Source organism: Pyrgilauda ruficollis, unplaced genomic scaffold, assembly GCF_017590135.1.
Source record: "Pyrgilauda ruficollis isolate IOZ18807 unplaced genomic scaffold, ASM1759013v1 scaffold4, whole genome shotgun sequence".
NCBI classification, from domain to species: domain Eukaryota; kingdom Metazoa; phylum Chordata; class Aves; order Passeriformes; family Passeridae; genus Pyrgilauda; species Pyrgilauda ruficollis.
Window position 1 is genome coordinate 11404857 of NW_024525489.1, and position 23235 is coordinate 11428091.

The 23235-nt window shown below is 40.8% G+C and overlaps 1 protein-coding gene and 1 long non-coding RNA gene across 2 annotated transcripts in view; one reads left to right on the forward strand and one right to left on the reverse strand.

Moving 5' to 3' along the window:
• LOC121358536 overlaps positions 1-14819 on the forward strand; it is a 40409-nt gene extending 25590 nt beyond the window's left edge. The window contains exon 2 of the long non-coding RNA XR_005955893.1: positions 13892-14819. This is a non-coding gene — a long non-coding RNA (uncharacterized LOC121358536). The remainder of the gene's footprint in view (positions 1-13891) is intronic.
• A 1137-nt stretch (positions 14820-15956) lies between these two features.
• ZFAND3 (zinc finger AN1-type containing 3) overlaps positions 15957-23235 on the reverse strand; it is a 133796-nt gene continuing 126517 nt past the window's right edge. Inside the window, exon 7 of the mRNA XM_041476775.1 lies at positions 15957-18563. Coding sequence (XP_041332709.1) covers positions 18409-18563 — 155 coding nt within the window. The 3' untranslated portion in view covers positions 15957-18408. The remainder of the gene's footprint in view (positions 18564-23235) is intronic.

Below are 23235 nucleotides of genomic sequence, written 5' to 3' on the forward strand. Positions count from 1 at the left end.
CTAGAATAGATGCTAGCCTTGGATACTGAAGTGCTGAATAGAATAATAAATCCTGTGCATCACTAGCTTGACTTTCATCTAAGAGTCTGAAAAAGCTTTATAAACATCAAGTAATCTTTCCAGCATGCCCATTACAACTACAGAATATTACCACTGCTCTGCAGCTATTATTATTATTTTGTATCATTGCATCTGAGGGCCCCAATCAGACTCTAGACTCTATGTAATGAAAAGTTAAGCTCCGTCCCAAAGACCTTTGAACAATTGTTTAAAAATAGAGGGATAGGGGCCAGAGTAATGCAGGATAACAGTAGAAGGGGGGAATAAAAATTGCAGCTTGGGGAGTGACCAGTGTTGGAACAGTGTGATTCATCCAACCATTGTCATATATCTTGTGAGTAATGCACTGAAGATGAGACCTGAAGAATTTTCTCAGTGACACTGTAGATTCTACTGTGTGACTGCTTTTGTGTTTAAAGGGCAGCACAGAATGAGCCTGAGGCACACTTGACTTGATGAGCAATTAAGTTTGCCTCAACATTAGGACAAAAATCTGGAGAGTGGAGGTAACTGAACTGTGAAGGAGTAAAGGCTGTTGCATTATGTGAGGCAGTAGTGTAAATGGAACCAGGGAGGGTTCCATAGGCTGAGGGAAAGAGGAAAATTGTGGCCAGCCCCTTGCTCTAATAGAAGTGACAAATGGAATGCGGATAGACCTCACTGTCCCAACCTTGTGATAATCTCAGCTTTGTATTTCTGTTTCCAAACATGCTGAATGAGGAGTTTGCAGCAGCAATAGGAAAGCACAAAGACTGTACCAGCATATGCAGAATATTGTATTGTACAGCCTGGTCACCTGCGGCCAAACCAATTAAATCACAGCAGGTGCAGAGCAAGCTCTTCTGTTGATTTTACAACTACAGAAGCAGTCTTAGGAAGCAATGTCTGGCATGTTGAGGCTGTGCAGTGCTCCTGTGCCACTCAGGATTACCCTTGCATTCTTTGTGTAGTCTATCAAGCAGGGCTTTCCCTAGTGTTTTGGGGAAAGGAAAAACTTCCTTCTGGGATTTAATCCTAGCCCAGTGTCAGTTAATACCTGGGCTGCAGGGACAGTGCTTAGCTCAGAGCACGCCCTACACGGGCAGTTAAGGGAGGGTGAAGTGCTACTAAACCATCTATGACACGATTTCTTTATTGCTAAGCTAATAAAAAATATGCTGAATTTCTCTAAAATTACAGCTCCTCTGCTGCAACAAAATTGCAGATCTAACAGGGTTTTTATACTTTCCATATACTTTCCATCTTAGGTCTCTCAAGAGCTGAGTCTGACGAGCATCTACAGAAGAGTTACTAATTTTACCCTGAGATGTGTTCTCCCACTTCTGAGATGCTCTTGCCCAGTTCTTACCAAGGGCAGAGAACTCAACTCTGACTGCTCCCAGCTGTTGAGTACAGAAAACATCCAGGAGAGGAGAGCGTTTGTGATTGCTGTATGCAGCTGCTTTTGGATTGGACATCTCCTTTTTACTTTCACCCTGTGACCTTACCTCTGTTTTTCTCATTTGTTTTCTGATCACCTGGCTGTTCATGGGAAAGCTGAAGCAGAATTCGCTTAACAGTCCAAATCTAGACAGAACTCTGCTTTTTTTTTGAGTAATTGTCTCTACTGTCTGTCTCCTTTCAGCAGTTCAGACAGGTCCAGGTCATGCCTGATGTAAGAGTACAGATGTGAAGAAAGCTGTAACATTGAAAGGACAACTGTCAGTAGAATATAAGCACCTGGGTCAACAACAAGCCAAGAGAACCCTCAGAGCCCTCACACTGCTTCTGCCAACCAGACTGTGGGATCCCAGGTGCTTCTTAGGTACACACTGCTTCTCCCATCTCCATGTCACCCGGGACTCCCATAGGCTTCCTTCATGCCACAACTGCAGCTCACGCTTCCACAGTGCCAGGTCAGGTCATTAACCCAGGGTTTGTTAGCCTGGGCCCCTTTGCCATTCCACACCATTCCTGCCAGCAAACCTTGCTGCTGAGATGTGCCTCAGTGCCTGCAGCCAGTGAGGTGGGCACAACATGAACCTGCTGAAATCTTTTTACAGGTGTTTGTACTGTTCCTCTGCATCGTCAGTGGGCTGGGGTGGCTGCTGTATTGGAGGGTTGGGGTTCCTGAATTCTGAGCAATGAATCTCTGCTTCTATTGTGTAAAATGTGTGTGCTTGAGAAACTCCTCTTGTGAAGCCTGTGCTCCTTGCATTCTTCCATGTTATCCCTGACTTTAATCTAGAATCCCAAAGACTTTGTGGTCTAGGGAGGTGTCTTCTAACCCAAGGATAATGGACCATGATATAAACATGAGGTTGTACCTTGAATGTTTCAGGTCAGGCTGGCTTTGAAATACTGGCTGTTGAATCCTTCTCTTCCTGACTAATGACCTTCCAGAAAGTTATTTGATCCATCTGGGACTTGCACAGGTGAAGGAAAAGAGGGATGATACTTTGGGTGACCCTTTAATATCAGTCAATGTGGTTTTCCTTTTGTATGTCTTGTTTTCCCATTCTAGTGCACATCTCCTTGTTGGGCTACAATATCTGTGTCCCATTCTGATGCAGTGGGATTTCACAGCCATTTTAGTGCCAGACTGTTGACATGAGCAGTGCGATATCTTGCAGCTGGTCCCTTTGAAGATGTCACTGGAGTTGAGGATCCAGCTCAAAGGCAATCAGTCAAGCTGGAAAAAAGACACTGACTGCATAGATCAGAGTAACATTTTGATTGACAAGCTGGCCATCTGCCACAGGCTGTGATTCTGCTAAATTTTGTGAGATAATGCAGGTTCAAATCTGGTCAGTTCTTAGGTGGAAGAATGCCGAGGGAAAAGCTTGTGCTGCAAGGGGTGTAGTTCTTTGATGGAGGAGCTGGCATTCCTCTCTCTTCAGGGGCAGACAATACTGTGATAAGAGGGGATGTTGTCCTTCTGGAAGTGCCATCATTCATGCACTACATGAAAATTGCATCTGGTTTATGCTGCACTTAAAAACTTCCCAAGGCAGGGAGAGTCTTATTCTGCATGGCCTGTTCAAATTTCCATGTAAACAACTTCAGTGCTGCCTCCCTAAATCTACATTCCTATGATAACAAATGTTTGAGGTGCTGTGTGTGAAGGCCTATGTTTGCAAGAGGAGGAAAATGCATGTGAAGAATTACTGAAGTGCTGGTGATAGATGGTACCTTAGTACAAGATGTTAAGTTAGGACAGTGGAAGTGGTTTTACTTTGCATTTGCAGTGGGTTAAGGGCACACCATGGCCTTGGCTGCTGCTGCTCAATGGATAAGCTCTGATCCACTGTACACCACAGTAACTCAATCACTTGCAGTTCCATTCAGGATGGAGACAGCAATCTCATTTGAAAATGTTTGGGTTTTTTCAAGCCAAAGAAATGTGCAGTGTTGCCAGCATGCTCAGAAGGATAGTGATGAATCTCTCTTTAATCCACACACTTGATGATTTTCCTGTGTGAAAAGGATTGGGCTTTGTTTACCTGTGTGTAAGCAACTCAGCAGGAGAAGAGAACTCTTCGTATTAGAGGTTTTCTTTTTTGAAAGAACAAATTGTTTGTGATTTGGGCTCTTTGCAATTGAGGCTACATCTAGCAGTAAAATTTCAGTAGTAGAGTGAATGTTTGGATTTTTCTAGTGTAAAGAATAATGAGATGTTCTGATGCCTTATATCATCTCCAAAGGGCAGATCTCTGATGCTTGTGGCATTCTAAATGCCACATGAAGCATTTCACTGCTCTGATCAGGAATTGTTTGGCACCAAGGCTTTGTGTGGGTTTTCTAATTCTTCTTTGTTGCATTAGACTTTGGCTTCCCTGCAGAAACTCCTAGCAAATACTTCTGATGATATATTAGCATTTTTGCTACCCTTTAAAATCTAAGATGAAAAAGAATGTAATGAGCCACCTAATCTGTGCAGTACTTGCTCTCCCTTTCTTACATATAAGAGGAACTGCTCTTTTTCCCTTTTGCCACTAATTGACTTGATCTTCCCTTTATGCTGCTGAAGTTAAGATGCTGCTGTGCTCTTGCATCGCGCAGGAAAAATGGCATGTACAAGGTAGGTCAGCTCAGCTACCACTGAGAAATAGGTACTAATTACACTGATTTTTCACCTGCATCTTAAATGACAGAACTGCTTAAGAGACAGAGGGCAGGGGCCCAAGATTAACCATTGTAACCAAACTTGTGTTTGAATGGAAAACCTTCCGGCTAATTTTTTTGTCTGCTGGGTGCTTGTTGTACAAAGCCACTAAATGATTCCAGATGAGAGAAGAGAGCCTAGCCAACATATGCCATCTCAGCTGTCTTCTTTGGATGGTGAGGAAAGAAAGATAAAGGGGTTCTGCATTGCTGTAATTAATGAAAGAAGAGAAATTTATTTTTGCTATTCAGAAAAGTACTTCGGTTCAGCATCTGACATTGACTGACTTGCACAGTTTGACTTGACTTCTGGAATTCTGATCTCAGTGGAAAGGTATTGGAAAAAACAGAAATGGAACAAATTAGGAACCAAAGCCTTCTCCATGTTAACTAATTGAATATGTCTACAAACACTGAACAACCCCACAATTGCTGCTGAAGCTATTGCGTGTAACAGCTGTGGAAATTCTCAAAGCATGTAGATGTAGAACATGTTGGCAGCTGAGAAAGGAAGCTGAAAAAAAGGCAGAGCATTTTAAAAACTTTTGGATTACAGGTTCCCACACCTAATTTAAAAACAAACAAACATAACAATAGAGCTGTTATGCAAACCACGTCCCTGCACAGTATCGTCAACACGGTGCCCTTTGCATTCCACAGTAATGAGCAGCCATTCAGAATGAGTTGAGCCCCTGCACAGGTTTTCAGGTCATCTGTCAAACAGTGCTCACCCACCCATCCCTGCAGACCTGGAGTTACTTCTGTGCTCATGCAGACCTGCTGTTATCTCAGTTTCTCTATTACTGTCATTTGTTGACATCAAGACATGGAGATTATGGAAGATATTATTTACGTGACTAAAGCAAATGCTACCTTATTGGCAGCTGCCTTCTGTCCGCATTTTTTTTGTAAAAGGAAGAATATTGTCTTCATAGCTCTTCATGGCATATTAAGTTGCCACAGAATCTGACAAAAAAAAATAATCCAGGTTTAATAGTCTGAATTAAATTTAGCAAGCTCATTTTCCCCAGCTTTCCTGTTTATTTTAAATGACTTTTCAGTTATTCTTGGCTGCAGTGAATTCATTATCTAGGGTGTACAGTAATGCAGTTTGGGCACAACAGCTGAGTTGTCATAGTTCTTGTACACAGTTCTTGTTTTTTGATTTGTTTAGTGTATGCATGTGGTACCAGATGCAAAGGGTGCAGCTGCCTAATTTGTTCCCTTTGTTTCTCAAGAGGTGTGTTGCAGTGGAGTAGCGGTGAGGAAGAGCTCCCTGTGTGTCTTGTACCTGCTACACAACGGTGAAGTACTGTGGGAAGCGTTTGTACTTTCTCTTGGGGATGGCTTCTTGGATTCTTCTCAGTTAGAAATTCTTCAGCAGAAAATGCAACATGGATAGGGAAACCCTAATGGAGAGAGAGTCTCTCTCTTTTTCCATAAGAACAGGGTGATGTGAAAGGGAGAATGCTCTGAAACTCTTTTATTGACTGCCTTACCAAGCAAATCTTAGTTTTTTATCTGTTTGAAGAAAGGGCTTATTTTAGAGCCTAATAAACTAGAACATGTGGTTTAGAGATTGAGAGCTTCTTGGTGTACTTTGATGTGCTTATCTGAAAGAAAAGGTAGGGAGTTGTTCCACATGAATACTCAAGCTGTTTCAGGGTTCTGTCACAGCCTGTTTTTCTTCTCTCCTTTTCCTTTAATTGAACAAATGGAAAATAATGAAGAAGGTACATAGAACAGGCTACCTGGATCAATAAAGATGTCAGTTTGGCCACATCAATGTAATAGGCAAGGCTAATGTAATTTGGCTAAATAAATGAGTATGTTTTGTGCAGCATTGTGGTTGTCTAGTGTGCTTTAAAAGCAAAGATAACAGAGCTCAGCAGCTGGCAATCAGTGTGGCCTGGTGATCTTAGAGCAGAAGAGACTTTGTCCAGTTTTCATCAGGAAAGGGTCTTTATTCCAAAGTACTGGGGCAGTACTCTGCAGGGGCCAGAGGAGGTCTGTGAGGCTCAGCAGGGAAAGTTTACCTGGGCATGGTTTACCTGATAAATGGCAATTTTGCCAAATATAAGAAACAACCCAAGGGTTTGCTGGTGTCTGGTCAGTGTTGCTGCTGTCTTTGTGGCATTGTAGCAGTAGTGTGTTGATACTCAGGTGCTGAGCACTGTATGGATATTAAATCTGCAATCAGGAGATCTCAGCACTGGATGTGTACAAGACCCACTGATTAAATTGGTGGCAAGAATTCAACCAGACTTGATGCGGACAGTTATAGCCTAACTCTGCTGGCCAGGTCTGCAAGCCAGCTTGAGCAATGCCTTTGCAAGGCAAGCACTGCACACTGAGCAATACCCCAGTGAAGTTCAGAACTGCTTTTGCATCTGTGTGGAGTGGAGGGATGGTCAGTGCCACCACAGCTACTCAGCTGTTTGCTGTGCCCTCAGGGTGGCTGCCTCTCTCCTGGCATGAGACCCTCTTGTTGCTATAAAGAAGGGTTTCTTCTTTTGCTCGCTTTATCTCCCACAGCACTTGAGCAGAATTCCATATACTCTGGTGTTGTAACACGGCTGCAAGATGTTGTGCATTGGATTTCAGTCCACAGAACTGCTATTAGCAGTACGAAACTAAAACTCTTTATGAAAGGTGACATTGTGTCACTTAGTCTTTGCTGCCTAAAGACATGGCAGCAAATGCACTCTCATGGCATTGATATTTGTTTGGGATTTTTAAGATTCTATTAGCCCAGAAATTTACAGAAGTCTTGTGTAATTTCTGTGATGCTGCAACATTCCCAGAGAGGTTTTCTTTAAATACCAGTGGAATTGGGAGGAATCTTAATGGTCAGGATAATAATCAGGAACTTCTGATTTATCTAAGATCTAGTTTCATTCCAGCCACATACCAGAAGTTTTCATAGTTATTTCGTCTCTTAATTCTCAGCTTTAGTTCTCAGCTGCGAAATGGGGCAATTCAATACTTTTTATCCATTTATTCATAAACAAACACAGATGTGAAATTGGAGTGCTACCAAAGACCTGAACTGTGGGAGAGGTAGCCATGTGAGAAGGGGAGAATTTCTACTTTGAAGGCTGCTAAAACAAAAATGAAAGGAAAGTCCTTTAAACCCTACCCTTCAGGTTCTGGGTCAACAGTGTTCATGTTCTTCTTCAGGAGCCACATACCAACTTTATTTATATTTAGGGTCACACACTTATTTTACTTTCTGCTGCACACAGATTATTCTGAAATGAATACTGACAGACAGCCTCTTAATAGCTTGTATGCGGCACTTTTGAATACTTTGCAAGTATTTCTGTGCTTTACAAATTGGATTCCACACTTTGATCCCTTTCCCAAAGGGCAAATACCTCTGTGAGGAATCTGACACATTTACAACATTGAAAGCAAAATCAAACACCCTGTTAATGTGGGAAAGAGTAGAATGGTACTCCAGCTAACCTTAGGAAACTTGAATGGCTTGTAAGAAGTCAGTGTAATGTAGAGCCTGGCTAGTGACCTGTCCTTTCAGTAATCTTCCATGTCTTTTTGTTTTTCATTTCTTGTGAAAATGAAATACTGAGTCAAAGCATTAGTTCAGCATGGAGCCAGATATTTTATGTCACACTTTGACATTGTGCAGTCACTGATGCAGGGCTCAGCTTGAGCAGAGAATGAAACTGTGGCAGATTTACTGTTCCTGTTCCTGAGGAACAGTCTTGTGCCCAGACATCAGGTCACTGACTGAAACTTGCCTTCTGCAGGAAGCTCTGTGTCCAAAATGATAAAATGGGCACAGTCAGCTCACTAAACAGAGTCTGGTTCTTGCCAGTTTTTAAAAACAGCATAGCAACTTCCCTTGTTGTGTGTCAGGAGGACATTCCACCCATGTTTCACATCCCATGACACCCCCACCAAACTTTCCAGTACCATCAAATACCAAGCCACCACTGCAACTCCTGTGGACAGGAGTTGGTGGGATGTCAGAAGTAGGCTTGTGTGGAGCATGTGTGTCCCTTCACTGACCTTTGCTTGACAGTTTTCAGGACCTGAAACAAGATTTGGAGAATAGGGAGAGGGAAGGTTTCAAAATGGCCTTCAGTAGTCCAAAGCAGCACAGGGAGTTCTACTCTTTTTTCTTCCTCTTTGAGGGCTTTTGGTCAAGCATTTGCCTGTGTTGATCTGCTACTCACTGAGGAGAGAACGTGAGTGGATGTTATTGCAGAGGAGCTCTTAAACTACTGCTGGGGGAGGGGGTCTGCAGGGTACAGGCATGTCATGGCCAAGTGATGTAGGGGCAGAGCATGGAGCTCACACAGGAGGTGCCTCGGGAGCTTCAGCACTGCACAATTGCTGTACTGACAGTATCTTACACATGGCTGCCCTTCTGTCCTGCCTACCGCAGTCAGTGCAGGAATGTCACAGTGACCTCCCTCCACACTAGCGGGGGGTTGTACCCTTTTCTCTGCGGAGAGGCTGGTGCACAGGTCTCAGCCTGGCCTGGCCAGTCTGAACTCTTGACTTTGGAGTGACAAGATTGTTTGATTATCACACCAGAGATGGCATTTCATTTACTGGTTTGGTATAGTCAGTGTGGGCAAGCACAGAAATGGAGCTTGATTCGTTTATGTGGGTTGGTGTGGTCTGTAACTCAGTATCAGAGCAGGCTCCCAGATTCAGATAAATTTGAGATAAGCGGATACTTTAGAGCCCAGTATTACTTCTCTCTCCTTGCCAAATCACATGAACTAGTTGCTGAACTGTGTGCAGGTGAAGGTTGCAGTTTGTCATCTCTGAAGAAATAATGCTTATGGGAGACTCCCCTGTAAGTGTTGCAGGCCCATCCCAACTCGAGGAATGTGACTGGGTTTCATATTCTCAAGAAGGTTCATTTTTATTTTGGGGACGGTTATGTGCAGTGTTTAAGTCTCAGCTGGCTTGGCACCTCACAAAACAAAGGCATTTGTTACGCTCCTCCATAAGACCTAGGTGCCAGCAGAGAAGTAAAAGAAAAGATGGTTGGAGCAGCATTGTGTAAAACCGTTATCTGTTGCAAACCTTTGAAGTTCAGCTGCCTCTGTGAACTGTGAGAGTTGTCCTGCAAAGCTTGTACTGTTTGTGTGGCTGTGCTGGCACAGGCGGGGCCCCAGTAGTCACGGATAATTCATATGGAACAGAAGCATGGCATGAAGAATGTGCCCCTGGCTGGAGTGAGTGAGTCACTTTATCACTGAGGCTTTTTTAAACTGAATACTGTTTACCTGGCAGCTCTCAATTAACATGTTGATGAAATCTGTGCACAAAGTTTACACAAGCTCGTTGAGAAAATTTGCTATTTTATATTTGCCTGAAACTAAAGGATAAAAACTAGACATTCTAAGACTTAATGCTTTCATTCTTCTCACACACTTGGAGTAGCAGTTATCTAGCAAAGGAATTACACCATATCCACAAACTGTAGTTCACCTTTAAGCTCTTTCAAACAGAAAATTACACCAAGAAATCCATAAACAGTATGAACAGCAAGGGTCAGACTGTCTTACCGTGAAGAATTATATAGTGTGGGAAGCCTATTGCCTTTTGTTTTTTTCTGCTGTTAATGCTCCAGTCTTGGCTCACATGGAGCTTTCTGAGAAATCAGAAATGTAGTGTTGTATTTGAAATGCATTGCAGTATTAGAATTCTATTTTGGTACGCTTTACACTAAACTGTAATCCTTATAGTATATATTTAACTCTGATATGTTTTATCTGCAGACTGCTCTCAAAATGATTGATCCTCCTTGTCTTTACTCTAGAAAGATGCTGAATGTTGGCTGAGGGAAACTGATCTGTGTTGGTGTTAAGTGACTGAATCAGGGCTGGTATGAAATAAAGGCATTAATCTTTCTGCCTTGCTGGATGTATGCAGACTGCATAAAGCCTAACATTTTTTTTGGTTCCTGTGGAATGATTTAAGTTCCATAGGCTTGTTGAAGTTCCTTACCCACCTTAATGCTACCAGCCAAAGGCTGCTAGAGAAAGCCACCCTGGAATGCACCACTCAATTGCAGGTCAGCATTGTCTTGTTTAATACAGCACATCTCTTCATAAACAATTTTATTGTTTTGCAGAACAAACATGTTTAGAAAGAGGAGGTACAGTGAAGGCTTGACTACCTCCAGGGACTCATGGATGATGGTTCTGTGACTCCTGAGACCTTTCAGGGCCTGGGGCACAGCACAGAGCACCCCTCCAGCTGCCGAGCCAGGGGACCACTGGCACAGGCTGTGCAGCTGAGGCAGCAGAGTTGGCTTTACCTTTATTCTCCACATGCAGAACAGCAAAGGCAAGGAACTGCTTCTGATTCATGTTAAGTCCTGACTCAGGTCTGCCCAACGCTTGGTTTCTATGTCAGTCAGATCTGCCTGTTTCAGTAGTTAACACTTGAGCACTGTCTTCATGAAGCTTGGTGTAAAGAAACCAAACAAACCCACAGTATCAACCACATGCTAAAAATCTTAAACCAATCACTGTGATTGATAAATGTTTAGCATTACTTGGCAAATGAGTGATAGCTTTATATTTTATCCACAAAACAACAATACTGGGTTAACAAGAGGAAGAAAGAACTAAAGCAGAACAAAGAGACAATTTTGTATTCTTGGTCTGGATGGGTATTTGGTACTTGCAGAGGTGCTATTAAACACTGCCTGCGTATCTCCAGTGGCTGCAGTATCAAGCTAGCCTAAGGTTTCTCAGATAGAGAAAGTCCAGAGTTAAGAGCAAGGAAGAAGGGGATTGAATTGGAAGTAGAACACAGCCTTAATGTTATTTGCTACAGTGTATTAAAACAGCTATAGGCGTTTCATATACTAAAGAGCAGCAATCATTTACCTTTTGAAAATTATGTTTTCATTGCAGATGGCAACATAAGCCCCAGCACCTTTAGATATGTGATCAGCTCTCCTGTTGTCTTCACACAGACTCTGTCTCTGAACATGATAATTTGATATAAGAGTGGGCATCAAAGTCAATGAGGGAGAATTTGCAAAAGGGATGATGGAGAAAAGTTTATGGAAATCACAGCAAATCAAATTTCAGGGGTGCTGAAAACAGGCTGATAAATAGATATTTATTGGATAGTAGGTTTCAAGTAGCACATATTTACCTGTTCCCACTAATTTAGCAGGAGTTGCTGCCTCAGGGACAAAGTATTTCTTTTAAGGTGGTAGCTGGAATACAATCAGCATCACCTTGCTGATCCTGCAAGGTCCACACTCCTGTCATCCCTCAGAGCTCAGTGCCCCAGGACAGCAGGACACACACTATGGACAGAGATCAGAACTGCTGGCAGTCACTCAAACCTGCCACCTGCTCGAGGGGAGTGGTTTTAGTGGAATTGTAAATGAACATGATGGTGGTTCCAGGACCAAGTCTTTAGTAGTTGACAATAATTTAACTACAGTTACTATTAAACAGGCAAATTGAGATATGGGGACAAGCTACTTTTCCCCAGAACACAAGCCAGACAAGGACTGATAATACATGTGTGGGTGTGCAGAAGTGAAAGCTGGCTTATTCCAGCAGCATCATTCTGCTACAGCCATTTGATGTCCCAGAAGATTCGAGTGTATATAGATCCATGTACAGGAAATACATGTGGAACTGTTATTTTTGACAAGACCGAAGACCAAACAGTCAAAAGGAGAAAACAAGGGATATACAGAGTGACTTAAAAATAGGTGTGTAGCTGTAGAATTTCTAATTAAACTGCTGCTTATCTGGTGAGTGTTTCTATCTATAGAAATGTTGGGGTGGGTGTGTGTAACGAAGGGCAGAGTCTGCTTGCAGACAGGACAAAGGTCACACCTCTGGCTGCTGTGCACATGACAGACTACCCGAATGAGAAGGATTGATGCAAAGCTCATACAGGAGGATGAGCTGAAACATTTCTAGATAGCCATCCTTTTCACACTCTAGTGTGGACAAGAGTTGTGCTGGCCAGTAGTGATTAATTTTCATTTTCACATACTGGAGCTCATCATCTTCCTCAAGCCGCTGCTAAATGCAGTGTGTTAAAAGACTTCTCCAGAACCTGGTACAGCTGAAACTTCCTGGAATCTAAAGCAAATGTAGAATAAACACTGCAGAAGGAGGAGGTGGGGGGGAAAAAGACAAATATTGCTAGAATGAAGAATGAAATTTGCTTGGCCTTAGCTCACACTCTTCCCTCCCTCCTCTAAGAGTCTTGCATTCATGTGCTCCTTTGAAAAGCAGGGAGATGAGACTAAGTATGTCAGGAGTCAGCAATGAACCTTTCATTGAGCTGGCTTAAAGTAGCAGTGCTGGTCATGCAGGCCCCTTTCAAAGGAAGATACAATGCGGTGCTTTTCTTTATTTTTTAGGATTTTATTAGGATTAGCTTTTTGATTCAAATAGATCCTAAACAATCTACAAAGATAAAGACACCCCCAAATTTTCAAGTGTTCCTTCCAAAAACCCAAAGGAGAGCTCCTTCTGGAGTTGCATCTCTGATATCCATGTAACTTCAATACTTTGCCTTCAGAGATGTCAACTTTTTTTTTTTTTCCTAAATAACCTTTAGTTAGAATTTGGCTTTCCATCCTCCTTGAGCATGCTGGTAGAAGGAAGGAAAGTGTCTTCTGTGACTCAGAAAAGAATAAAGGGGACTAAGCAACAAGGAAACAGTGGGTGTTATCTGTCCTTTCGTGTGAAGGGAGAGCCACAGACAGGAGTAGGTCTCTATAATTTTATTCTCATTACTTACACAGTCACTGCACCGTGCTACAAGTTATTAACTCAGAGCATCCTACTGCATCTTATTGGCTTTGCACAAACCTAGCAGAAAGGAACATTCTGCTTATGGTTAAACCATGGCCATCAACACTTGCTACTATGTGAAGAACAAAACCCTTTTGTTAGAGGATGCAGTCATCATCTTTAAAAACTATATATAATTTCAGTAATCTCTTTCTAATGCTTCAGATACACATATTGAATTTGAAATAATTTAGTTAGTCTTAAAAAGTTCTGCTTGTTTTTCTTCCTAAGAAAATAGCAGCATATTGCAAAATAGGAAGGTCCAGTAGCAAAATATGTAGTTATTACTAAATAATCCATCAAAAATGTTTTCCTATTATGACGGTGCTGTTTCATTTCTTTGCAAATAACGTCTGTTGCAGAATTGACTCAGACAAACTCTACACAAGTATAGTCACAAAGATAAAGCAAAGTGGTTTTCTGTAGTACCAAGTGAAAAAAAGGTGGTGGTGCTTGGCAAGTAATTATCTGCTTCTTTGCTATTCTATGATCCAGTCTGACTTGAAGAGAAAGGTGGATGTGATCACTAAGCATTTGTCACTTTGCCGTCCTCTGCGTCCTGTTTTCATTCCTTCTTTTGTCCTTACTCAACTTCAGAGTGGAAGATGAAGCATGCAGAGTTTATTGGAAGACTTTTGTGAACAGAATCATAGAACTGAAGTTCAAAAACCCCATAGCCCAAAATGCAGAACAGGTGAATTGTGTTTGCATTATGTTTCAGTTAACTGAAGAAATAGGCTGCCACTGCAGTAAAATACAAGGAGGTCATCACTTCTGTAGACCAACACCTGTATTTTAATCTGCTTGAACTAATGTGCAGGGATTTGCAAGAACAATGAAGTTGATGCTTTTTTTTTCAGTGGGGAATACTGAAAAGCCAAAAAGAGAAACATTCAAGCAGAACTACTTTCAAATGCCCAGCTGCACATGCTGACTGCTTCAACAAAAAGGAAAAATTAATGAAGATGAAGAAGAGTCCTCCTCGTTGATGTATATCAGGAACATTATTTAAGAGTGGCTCTTTCCAGCAGCAGTATGTTTGTTCTCCCAAAACAGCCGCTGATAGTGAGAAATAAAGCCCATTATTGCACCAGTTCACCATGTAAAATGTGCACTGCAAATACTTTTGAGCAGTTTAATCTTATGCAGTCTTTTTTCACTGTGATCCTTTTGTAGTAAAGTATGTACAGACGCAGCCTTAACTAACCATAATCTTATAAATTGGTTATACTAAAACTACATCCTTACACAGCAGCTTCTGCCACCACAGCCTTTGTGTTGAACCAGATATATTATTTTTGTTCTTTATGCAGAATTCAAATCATGCATTTGAGTAACAAGATGAACATCTGGTACCAATAAATGTAGTTAATTTAAAAAAGTGCAGTCTTAAATGTTTCCATTGGTTTTCTAGGCCTGAAAGTTTCCAGGAGAACATTAATTTATTTCCAGCATGAACTGGCTACAAGCTCATTGTTACATTAAGGGATTACTTAGCTTAGACCTTCTCTTGGGCTGTTCCTCTGGTGATGGACAATATCAGTAACTACAATACAATGAAGAGAATGTTACTACAATTCATGAGGACACTTAACTGTCTACACGTTGACTGTGAGGACAGGTGCTATCAGATATTATACTGATATTACTTCTTAGAGTCTATTATAAAATCTGTATTTTTATGACACAGTTCCTATCAGTTTTCCTTCCTGGTGAGCCTTTGTACTGAAATAATCATTGTAAGATTAAAAAAAAAAAAAGTGCTTTTATCCCCTAGAGATTTATATTGAAGATGTGGCATAATCACAGAAGGAACTGCTGATTACACAGTGAACTGAACCACAGTGAGTACAAAGCCAAATATAACGAGGACATTGTATTCACTAGGCCAGGGGATTGCAATTTGTCTAAAAGAAAAGTAATGCAAAATTTAAGTTTTGAATGTATTTATCGCCTGCCATTGAGTTGATAAAAGCAGCTAATATCATTTTTGGACTGCTGGAATTGCACCAGGACTCTTTTCAGGGTGTTTCCCGTGCACACTGAAGAGCAGTTCGTGTTCTCAGATACCTCACGCTACAGATGTGCTGCTGCTCAGTCAAGACACGGAGCTGCTTCGAAACAGAACAGGGACACAGCAAAATTCCCATGCAAGTCTTATTTTCCTAGAAGCCCTGGCTCACACCTAGACACAGGTTTGAAACTGGACAAAAAGGCAGAGCTGTTTTATGTAACTTACCTTTACTAGAACACAGCTATCTTGTTCAAGAATCATTCAGTTTTATAATTTAAAGTACCATAAGAATTTGAGGGAAAAAAATGGGTGTATGTGACCCCTGAATCAGGCACAATTTCAATTCCAAATGATTTTCAAGTTTTTTTTTTAAATGATTAATTACACATTCTCTCTCCCTCTAATACAGTAAATTATGGGGTTTTTAATTAGCCTTGCATTTTTAGCATCTAAATGTTTAAGAAACAATAGTTATTCCTCTGTTTATCCATTATGAATATAGCCCATTCTAATTTGGAATACAGCTACTCTAGGTGAAGCTGTCAAAGTGCATAAAAGAACATTTAAGACATTTTAGTGCCAGTGATACAGTGTACAGGATGCATTTGACTTGAAGAGTATGCACAACTTATTCCTCTGATTACCGTGTCTAACCTCAAAGTTAAATGGACCAAACTGGCTACAGCAGATTTGCTTACAAAACAAATCCCTCAATTCAAACCCAGTAGAAATACTATCCTTCTCTTCCAAACCTGCAGAAAATCCTGTCCACCCTTCACCAATTGTAAATTCAGCTTGAAGTTACTGACCTAACCTTGGTCTTTTCCCCGTTTGTATTTCTTACATGAATTTACAGTAGAAATGGTGCAAAATAGTAAGACCTGTTGGAATAGGCAGAAAGGACTTCAAACTTTAATCTGATTGGTTTAATTTTTCTTTTAGCATGAGGAAAAAGAATAAAGTTACAAGATTCTTTTAATATTTTCACAATGTTAAACTAAAACTGAGCTCTAGGCTACATGTGTAAGTAAATCTAGAACACAAAAGGGTTAAATAAGATCTTCTTTTAAGATACAAGAACTTAAGCTTTCTTTACGTTTAACAAACTTCACAGAACAGATACTGCAAAGGAACAACCCCCTCCCCAACTTTTTGTTTAAAGTGAACATTGTCCATATTTCACATGAACTTTAAGTAGTGTCCTCTCAAGAGCCACCTTGAAACCGTCTGTGCACTTGTAACGAGATTAAAGAGAATATTAAGGAGGAACAAAATAGCATCTTCAGTATTAATGCAGAAAAGTCTTGTGTATCAATCAGAATGCCCATCAAATGCTAGGATAGGATTTTGTAGGAAAAGAAAGTGCGTATCACAGCAGCCGCCAAAATCCATGGTTTTTTTAAACTCTTCACGGCAAATGTAAATAATATCCTTGGACAGTCCTTCTCACCAGGACCACTTCCTGAAAATGCAGCCCATTACAGAAGCTTTTGCTGCTGGTTCATATTCTTGAATAAGAACAAGGAAAAAAAAAACAGCTTGCCTTCCAGACAGCTTGCATTTATAATGATGGGACACTTCTGATTTGCTTCATGGTTAATGCTAATACAGTCAGATGCTGAGTGTGTGTGTGGAGAGACATATATATATGTGTATATATATATGTATTCTTGTTTTAATTAGTTGTCTAATTGTTAAATGTTCCTAACTGGCTACCAAAGTAACAGTATAATTTGGCCTATAAGGAGTATATACCTGTAACAAGTAGAGTGGAGGATGACTCATACAAGCTGGGGTTTTCCAAGTGACAGGTTACTTCACCCCCAATGTTTCACATCTGCCCAGTATTTGAAGATAAGACAAAGTCGATCCCTCCCTCAGGTTTTCTTACAAAAGTACCCACTTGTTAATAACTTACTAATTGACTGTGAAGTTAAACTCATTCAGGATTAAGCTGGGCACCATCGGCACGAATCATTTTTACCTGCGTAAGCCCTGTGTGCAGCAGGAGACAGCCCGGTTATGATGTTTGCTTTTATGTTCCGAAGTGGCAAAGCTGGTGCGGTTCGGCTCGGCTCAGCTCAGCGTGACACACCGTAACACAGAACCAAGGCTCTAACCAGATCCAGGTCATGCTTTTCACATCCACTTGCTATACTCACTTTGTGGGCAGGGATTTTCCTGGGCGCGTTCAGCTGCATAGAAGGAGGGCTGATGGAGCCCCTTTGATTATCTCATTGACACTCTGAACGTGAGGAACACAAACTCATTCTCACAAAGGGTGTTTGTTTTACAGGTTGTTCCCCAATACTGTTACTGAATTCCATTTGCTACAAAATGTCCTTTTTTCCCCAATATGTAAGTCTAGCTACAGAAAGTCAGTCTGTAGAATCCAGCCATGGCTACTGTGCTGTGAATTAGCCTTATTTGATCAATTATCAGATACCTGCACTTAGCAAAAGGCAAACAAGAGCCAATCAGGTTTCGGCCAGTGGGAATGGCTGCACTGCTCAAGGTATGTGGAATCTGTTCACACAACGCGTAGAATCTCTGTGGATGCCATGTAAAAATTATGCACCATTTACTGCTCCAGGATGGAGTTGGCTTTAAAGAGAGATCATAATTTAACAGAGAAGAAAGAAAAAAAATAAGGAAAAAAAAAAAACAAACCCTGATAGGTTCTTTATAGTAACATACATATAAAAATTTTTCATAAGAATCTCTGTCCCCCTTTCTTTTTGGCTTCCTGGGAAGAACAGGAAAGGTGTTCCTACCCCAACAGAATCCCTGATGCTGGTGACACTGCCTAACTCAAAAGCCACATGCGATGAAGGCACGAGTGACCAGTCAGGTCTTCTGGGCTTAAGCAGCTGCAGTTGCTGCTCCGAGTAGTATTTCACCTCCTCAGGATTCAGTAGCAGTGAAGAGGTGAAAGGCTGCACATTAAACAGTTTGTCCGAAAGCCATGTGCATAGCAAACTTTTACACCAGCTTCTATACAACTATTTGTTTTAACTCTGCAGCTGGAATGTTTCCAGCATAAGGCTTTTAGAGTGACTCCAGCAATAACAGAAGCCTTTGGATTTTTCTTGCTTTGTTTAAATCCACTAGCCATACTCAAAAATAATATTTCTTCATGTTTTATTTTTATACGGTGGCTAGCAGGCACCTTAGTAACCAGCCAGAGATAGATTTCAACCACCATCAATCCCTAAACTACAGTACCAGGACGGTTGGCTAAAGGAAGGAAACTGATTGGCTGTAGTCTGAAACTTGCCTAGTACAAGGTGTCTGGCTGACTTTGTCCTAAATAAGGCTAACATTAGTGAACTAAGAGAACAGCATTTGGTTGCAGTCTTGCACTCAGGAACATCCTTCGCCAATGCGTTGGCAAGATCTCCCTACTTTCCGATCCAGTTTCACCATTTTCATGATGGCCTCCTCGCGCCCGCGGCCCATGTGGTCGAACGTGCAGTCGTGCTGTTCGGGCAGGCGGTGCAACATGCAGAACACGTAACCTGCCACAGAGAGACAAGAGACACGGTTAGGGACTGCTTACAGAGGTGGCATCTCACCTGAAACACAAGTGAGTAACCACCCCATCTACTGGGGGATTACTCAGTTCTCAAAAGTTCACAGCAGTTTAAAGCTTTTACTTATTTTCTTACAGGGTAATGAATATTTGATCATTTACTGCCTTTTGTTGAGAATTTATCAACACAGTACCAAAGCTCAAGTCATACGAGATTTGTCGGTTTTTTTTGCCATCCTCTCATCTTATACAGGAAACCTCCAAAATCATCTAGGCTATGTACGTCTGCATAGTAACAAAGCTAATGCTTTTGGGTTTTAATCCCCTTCACTGAAATCCTTCCTACTTTTGAGTGGACTTTGTTGTCATTTCTGAAACTCACGCCTATGGTACTCTATGATGAGTTCCCAAGCAGATTTTCAGGTCAGAACTGTTAAATTTAAGCACCTTTCTTCCTCCTCATTGCCAGCGTTGGCAGTGACGGCAGGAGAGTTCACTGCTCCTTCACTATCCCTGTCTTCAAAAGCTTCTCCCCATGAACCATTCTGACACTAACCACAGGGGGCAACAGACATTTGGGACAGGGATGTGGCATGCCACATCACTTTGCTCTGTAGCTGAGAAATTGAGGTTATCGTCTCTTTGTCTAAAGCTCCTTGATATTACTCAGCTTTCCAGGGAGCACGTGACTTGCCAATTCTTTTCCCTGCAGATGAGGAGGGCATCTGCCATAGCCACCACTTTCTAGTCTACAAAGGAAATCGGCTTTTTTCCTCTTTGTCGCTAACACTTTCTAACAGTAAAGAAACTGCCTCAGATTTCCCACCTCCAAAATGAATGTTAAATAGCAGTGGATGCTATAGGAGGGAGAAGTCACACAGATACAGGGCTCACCAGTCCACTGTATACAAAACCTAGTGTGGTTCATGTAATGTCGCCTGTGCTGGGATATTCTTCCTGCCTGATGGTGCAAAGAGTAACACTTACCTCTTACCTGAATGCTTTACACTACTGCTGCTCCTTAAATGCTCCAAAGATATTCAACCCACAAAATGATAGTATTTGAGAGATGGAAAAGGATAAAAATGAGTGAATGAATGATTGGGAGAGTGTTTTGTGCATATACACACACACACACATCTATATGAGAATATGTGTGTGAAGTAATTTAAGTTCCTGGACTACAAAATATCAATTGCAGGAGAGAACAACTTGCTATCTTTATATTAGAGTGATTGTTAAGAAAACAGAGAGGGGAAAAGTGTCATACATGGAATTATTTTTAAAAGGTGAAGAAAAATTGATTTATCTTTGCTCTTTGTTTCAGTAGCACCAAGCTATGAAAATACATGCTTATTACCTGTGTCTGGCTTTGAAACCCAGTTCTAGGAACAAAGCCAAACAGACAAGTTTTCTGTATTGGTATGTACAATTCAGAAATATGGATGAAAACATGCAGATTGAATTGATATGTATCTCACCCCTTGTGATCATTGCCTCCACTTCAATCTCAATCTGGGTCATACTACAGTCAAATGTGACAAATACCTTTCCTGAGGTGCCAAAAATTCAAGGTCTGACTGTTAAAATCAAAATATCCCCGGACTATAGTGCCAATACTGAACAGGCATTTCATTTCACTCAGTTCTCTCTCACAGAAAGCAGGGTCTGAAGGCTTCCCTTATTTCTTGAAATAAGGTATCAAATTGCTGAACCAATGTCCACTGCAGGTACAAGAATCATAAATACCCACCTGGATGAGCTCAAAAATCAAGTTCATAATCTTAGCTGCAATGAACGTTTTAGAAGCAGATGCAAGACACCACGAAGATATGGACTGGGCAGGAGGTGTATCAGCCCCTTCTGAATAAAAACTGGTTTTAAATCCTGGCAGTCCTACAGATCCTTTCTAAATGTTTAACAAGTGTATGTAAAAATGCCATCTAATGTTACTGAAAAGTGGTCTTGAAAATTTATACAATTTTCTGCACTGCTTCACCAAAACCCTTTGACAATTCTGTAAATGTAGTAAGGAAGTACATATGCCACATGATTTATCACTTTGGAACATGGCCTTTCAATTGCCCCATCTCTTCTCCTTCTACAAAGCCTCATGCAGACCAGCACAGCTTCATGGTGTTCCTTTCTACCCTGCCACCCCTAATACAATCTATCCTCTGATTTGCCCCATCTTTATTTCATTTTTGAGCACCTTTCATTTCTTTATAGAGCACCTGTTTTCACACAGGAAAATCTGTACTGTACACTATATTTATTCCACACGACACATTATTTTTTTCTGTTCATCAAGGATTTTTTAATGCATTCTTGAACAAAGTTTCAGTAACTGTCCACAAAAGAATGGCAGGTGATTTTCATTTTTCCCAGAGTATAGGAATAGCATGTCTAATTTCAGCAACTAAATTACCTAGACCTGTTATTAATACATGCATATATATATATTTAAATATGTACTCCTAATTAGAACAGATAGTATCTAATGAAAGAATACCCAAGCTCATTTTGAATGTTACAAAAATAGTTCTGCATATATTGGCTGATTCATGGAAGGGGTCTTATTCTGGTTGAATTAGCAATGCAGATCTCCTGGAAGCTCCATTTCCAAAAAGAGAATTCAGATCTTTAATCTCATTGCTACAAATGCTGAAGTCACTTTAAAGATTGGAACTTGGTTTTTTGGTAGGTTTTATTTAAAATTTAAAGGCCTTTGAAACACTGTTATTCAGCAACTAATTGAGTGACATTAGTTGTGAACATTTTTTCATTAGTTCAGAGTGCGTATATTCAATTAGGTTATTACTGCTGTATTCACTCCTTGTTTTTTCAGTGGTTTGAAAATCAGAATGGACATTCTGTGGTCTGCACGTGCACAAGTGCCTGAGTTGCATCAAGGCCATCAGATTTTACAGCAGTTTCATTTCTGGCTAGTGCATGCCGGGGCAGAAGGCCAATAGATGCATCTGTTTTTTGATCCTTAATGCCAATCCATATTTAGAGGTGAAACCTTTTCTCCTGAGAACTCTGCTTCTACGGTTACAAAGTAGGTTAAATAAATGAGCTCCTGCAGTGTATATGCTGTTAAGCTCATTATGGGATGGTATCAAATACAGATTGTGTCTCTTAAAGGAATTTACTGCAGAAATGCTTCTTTTAGCACACTCTAACTAAAAGAGAAAATAAATAACTTTTCTACTAGTGTAAAGAGCATTGCAAAAGGGAATCCATTTGCCAGCTGAAGTTCATTTGCCCAAGTCATCAACCTAAAACATGCCAGACTTCCACTCCCTGCACAGAAGATTTCAATCTAGTAAATGTAATAATACATCTCACAGCTCTGCAATTGTTTTCTTATGTTAGAAGTAAACTATGAATCACCCACTCCTCAGGTCTCTAATGCAAACATCTTGGAAAAACATTATGTAGTGCCTTCAAAACATTTGAGCTCATCTGAGCACCACAGAAATTTCTACAGAATACATCATAAAAAATTCACTTCCATTTCATCACCAGAGCAAAAATGGCTGAAGTCATAAAGCAGAGCACCATCCCTGCCTTACAGAGGAGTCACTCAAAGGAAGCTCAAGACCTCACCAGCAAATATGAAGCTGCTTGCATCATTCCTGAGGAACCTGATGGGAAAGGGATATTGGAGAGAACAGAAAACAGAATAGGCTTCCATATTCCAGACCAGAGAGTTATCACAGACCTACAGTATGCTGTGTGTGGGTAATGAAAAACAATTGCCTTTTCTTCATTGCTACACTCAAGAGCCCTGATACATTTTTGAGTTTCTGAAAGCTGAGCCGTTCAAGTATCACTGCTGACCTGGAAAGGCAAAGCCCTTCATTACCAAGTACCATCAATCATCTTAATTGTTCACTCTAGACATTTATCCTTTCATTGCAGGCACCAACTGCTCTGAAAGTTTAGCCTTCTATACTACAGTGACCCCTTTTGATACATTCAAAGAAACTCCCACTGGTAGGTAAAAGAAAGTGAAGTCAACATTACCATAAAACCCTGAGCTTCTGATACTTAAAAATCATCGTACCTGTCCACTAGAATCAGTATTTACTATTTTCATTCCCAAGTCAACAGGCAGAAGTTCAGAACTGCCAGAACTTGCAGCTTACACAATTTCCAAATTTTATTTAATAAACAACCGGTGTTTGTACAGAGCCCTATACAAAGCCTATTCAAAAACAGTCCTAGTAATAACACAGACATAATCCTGTGCAGAATTCTGTGCTGTGTGCTTTGACTTCACATTCTTCACGAGATATTTTACTTCTCTTGCAAATTTGAAATTTTAATGAACAGATGATCAAACAGAATTTAAAAATACTTTGTGACTTAAAAGTTGAAGATACTGCAAAAATTCTGTACCAAAGTTTAGAAGTAAACCAACTACACCAAAGGTGCGTTATCTAACAAGGTATTGCATGAGTCTACAAGCAAATGTCTGTTCAAGAACAGATTTTAACATCTCTTTAAACAATGAACATATCTGCAGGCTATCACACAGCACAGCCAAACCAGGCAGATGAGCCAGCAGAGATCAGCTCATGCTGCTGCACTGTTCAGAACAACTGCACACCATTTACATCCAAAACAACATTTGTGCATCTCCCCCTGTA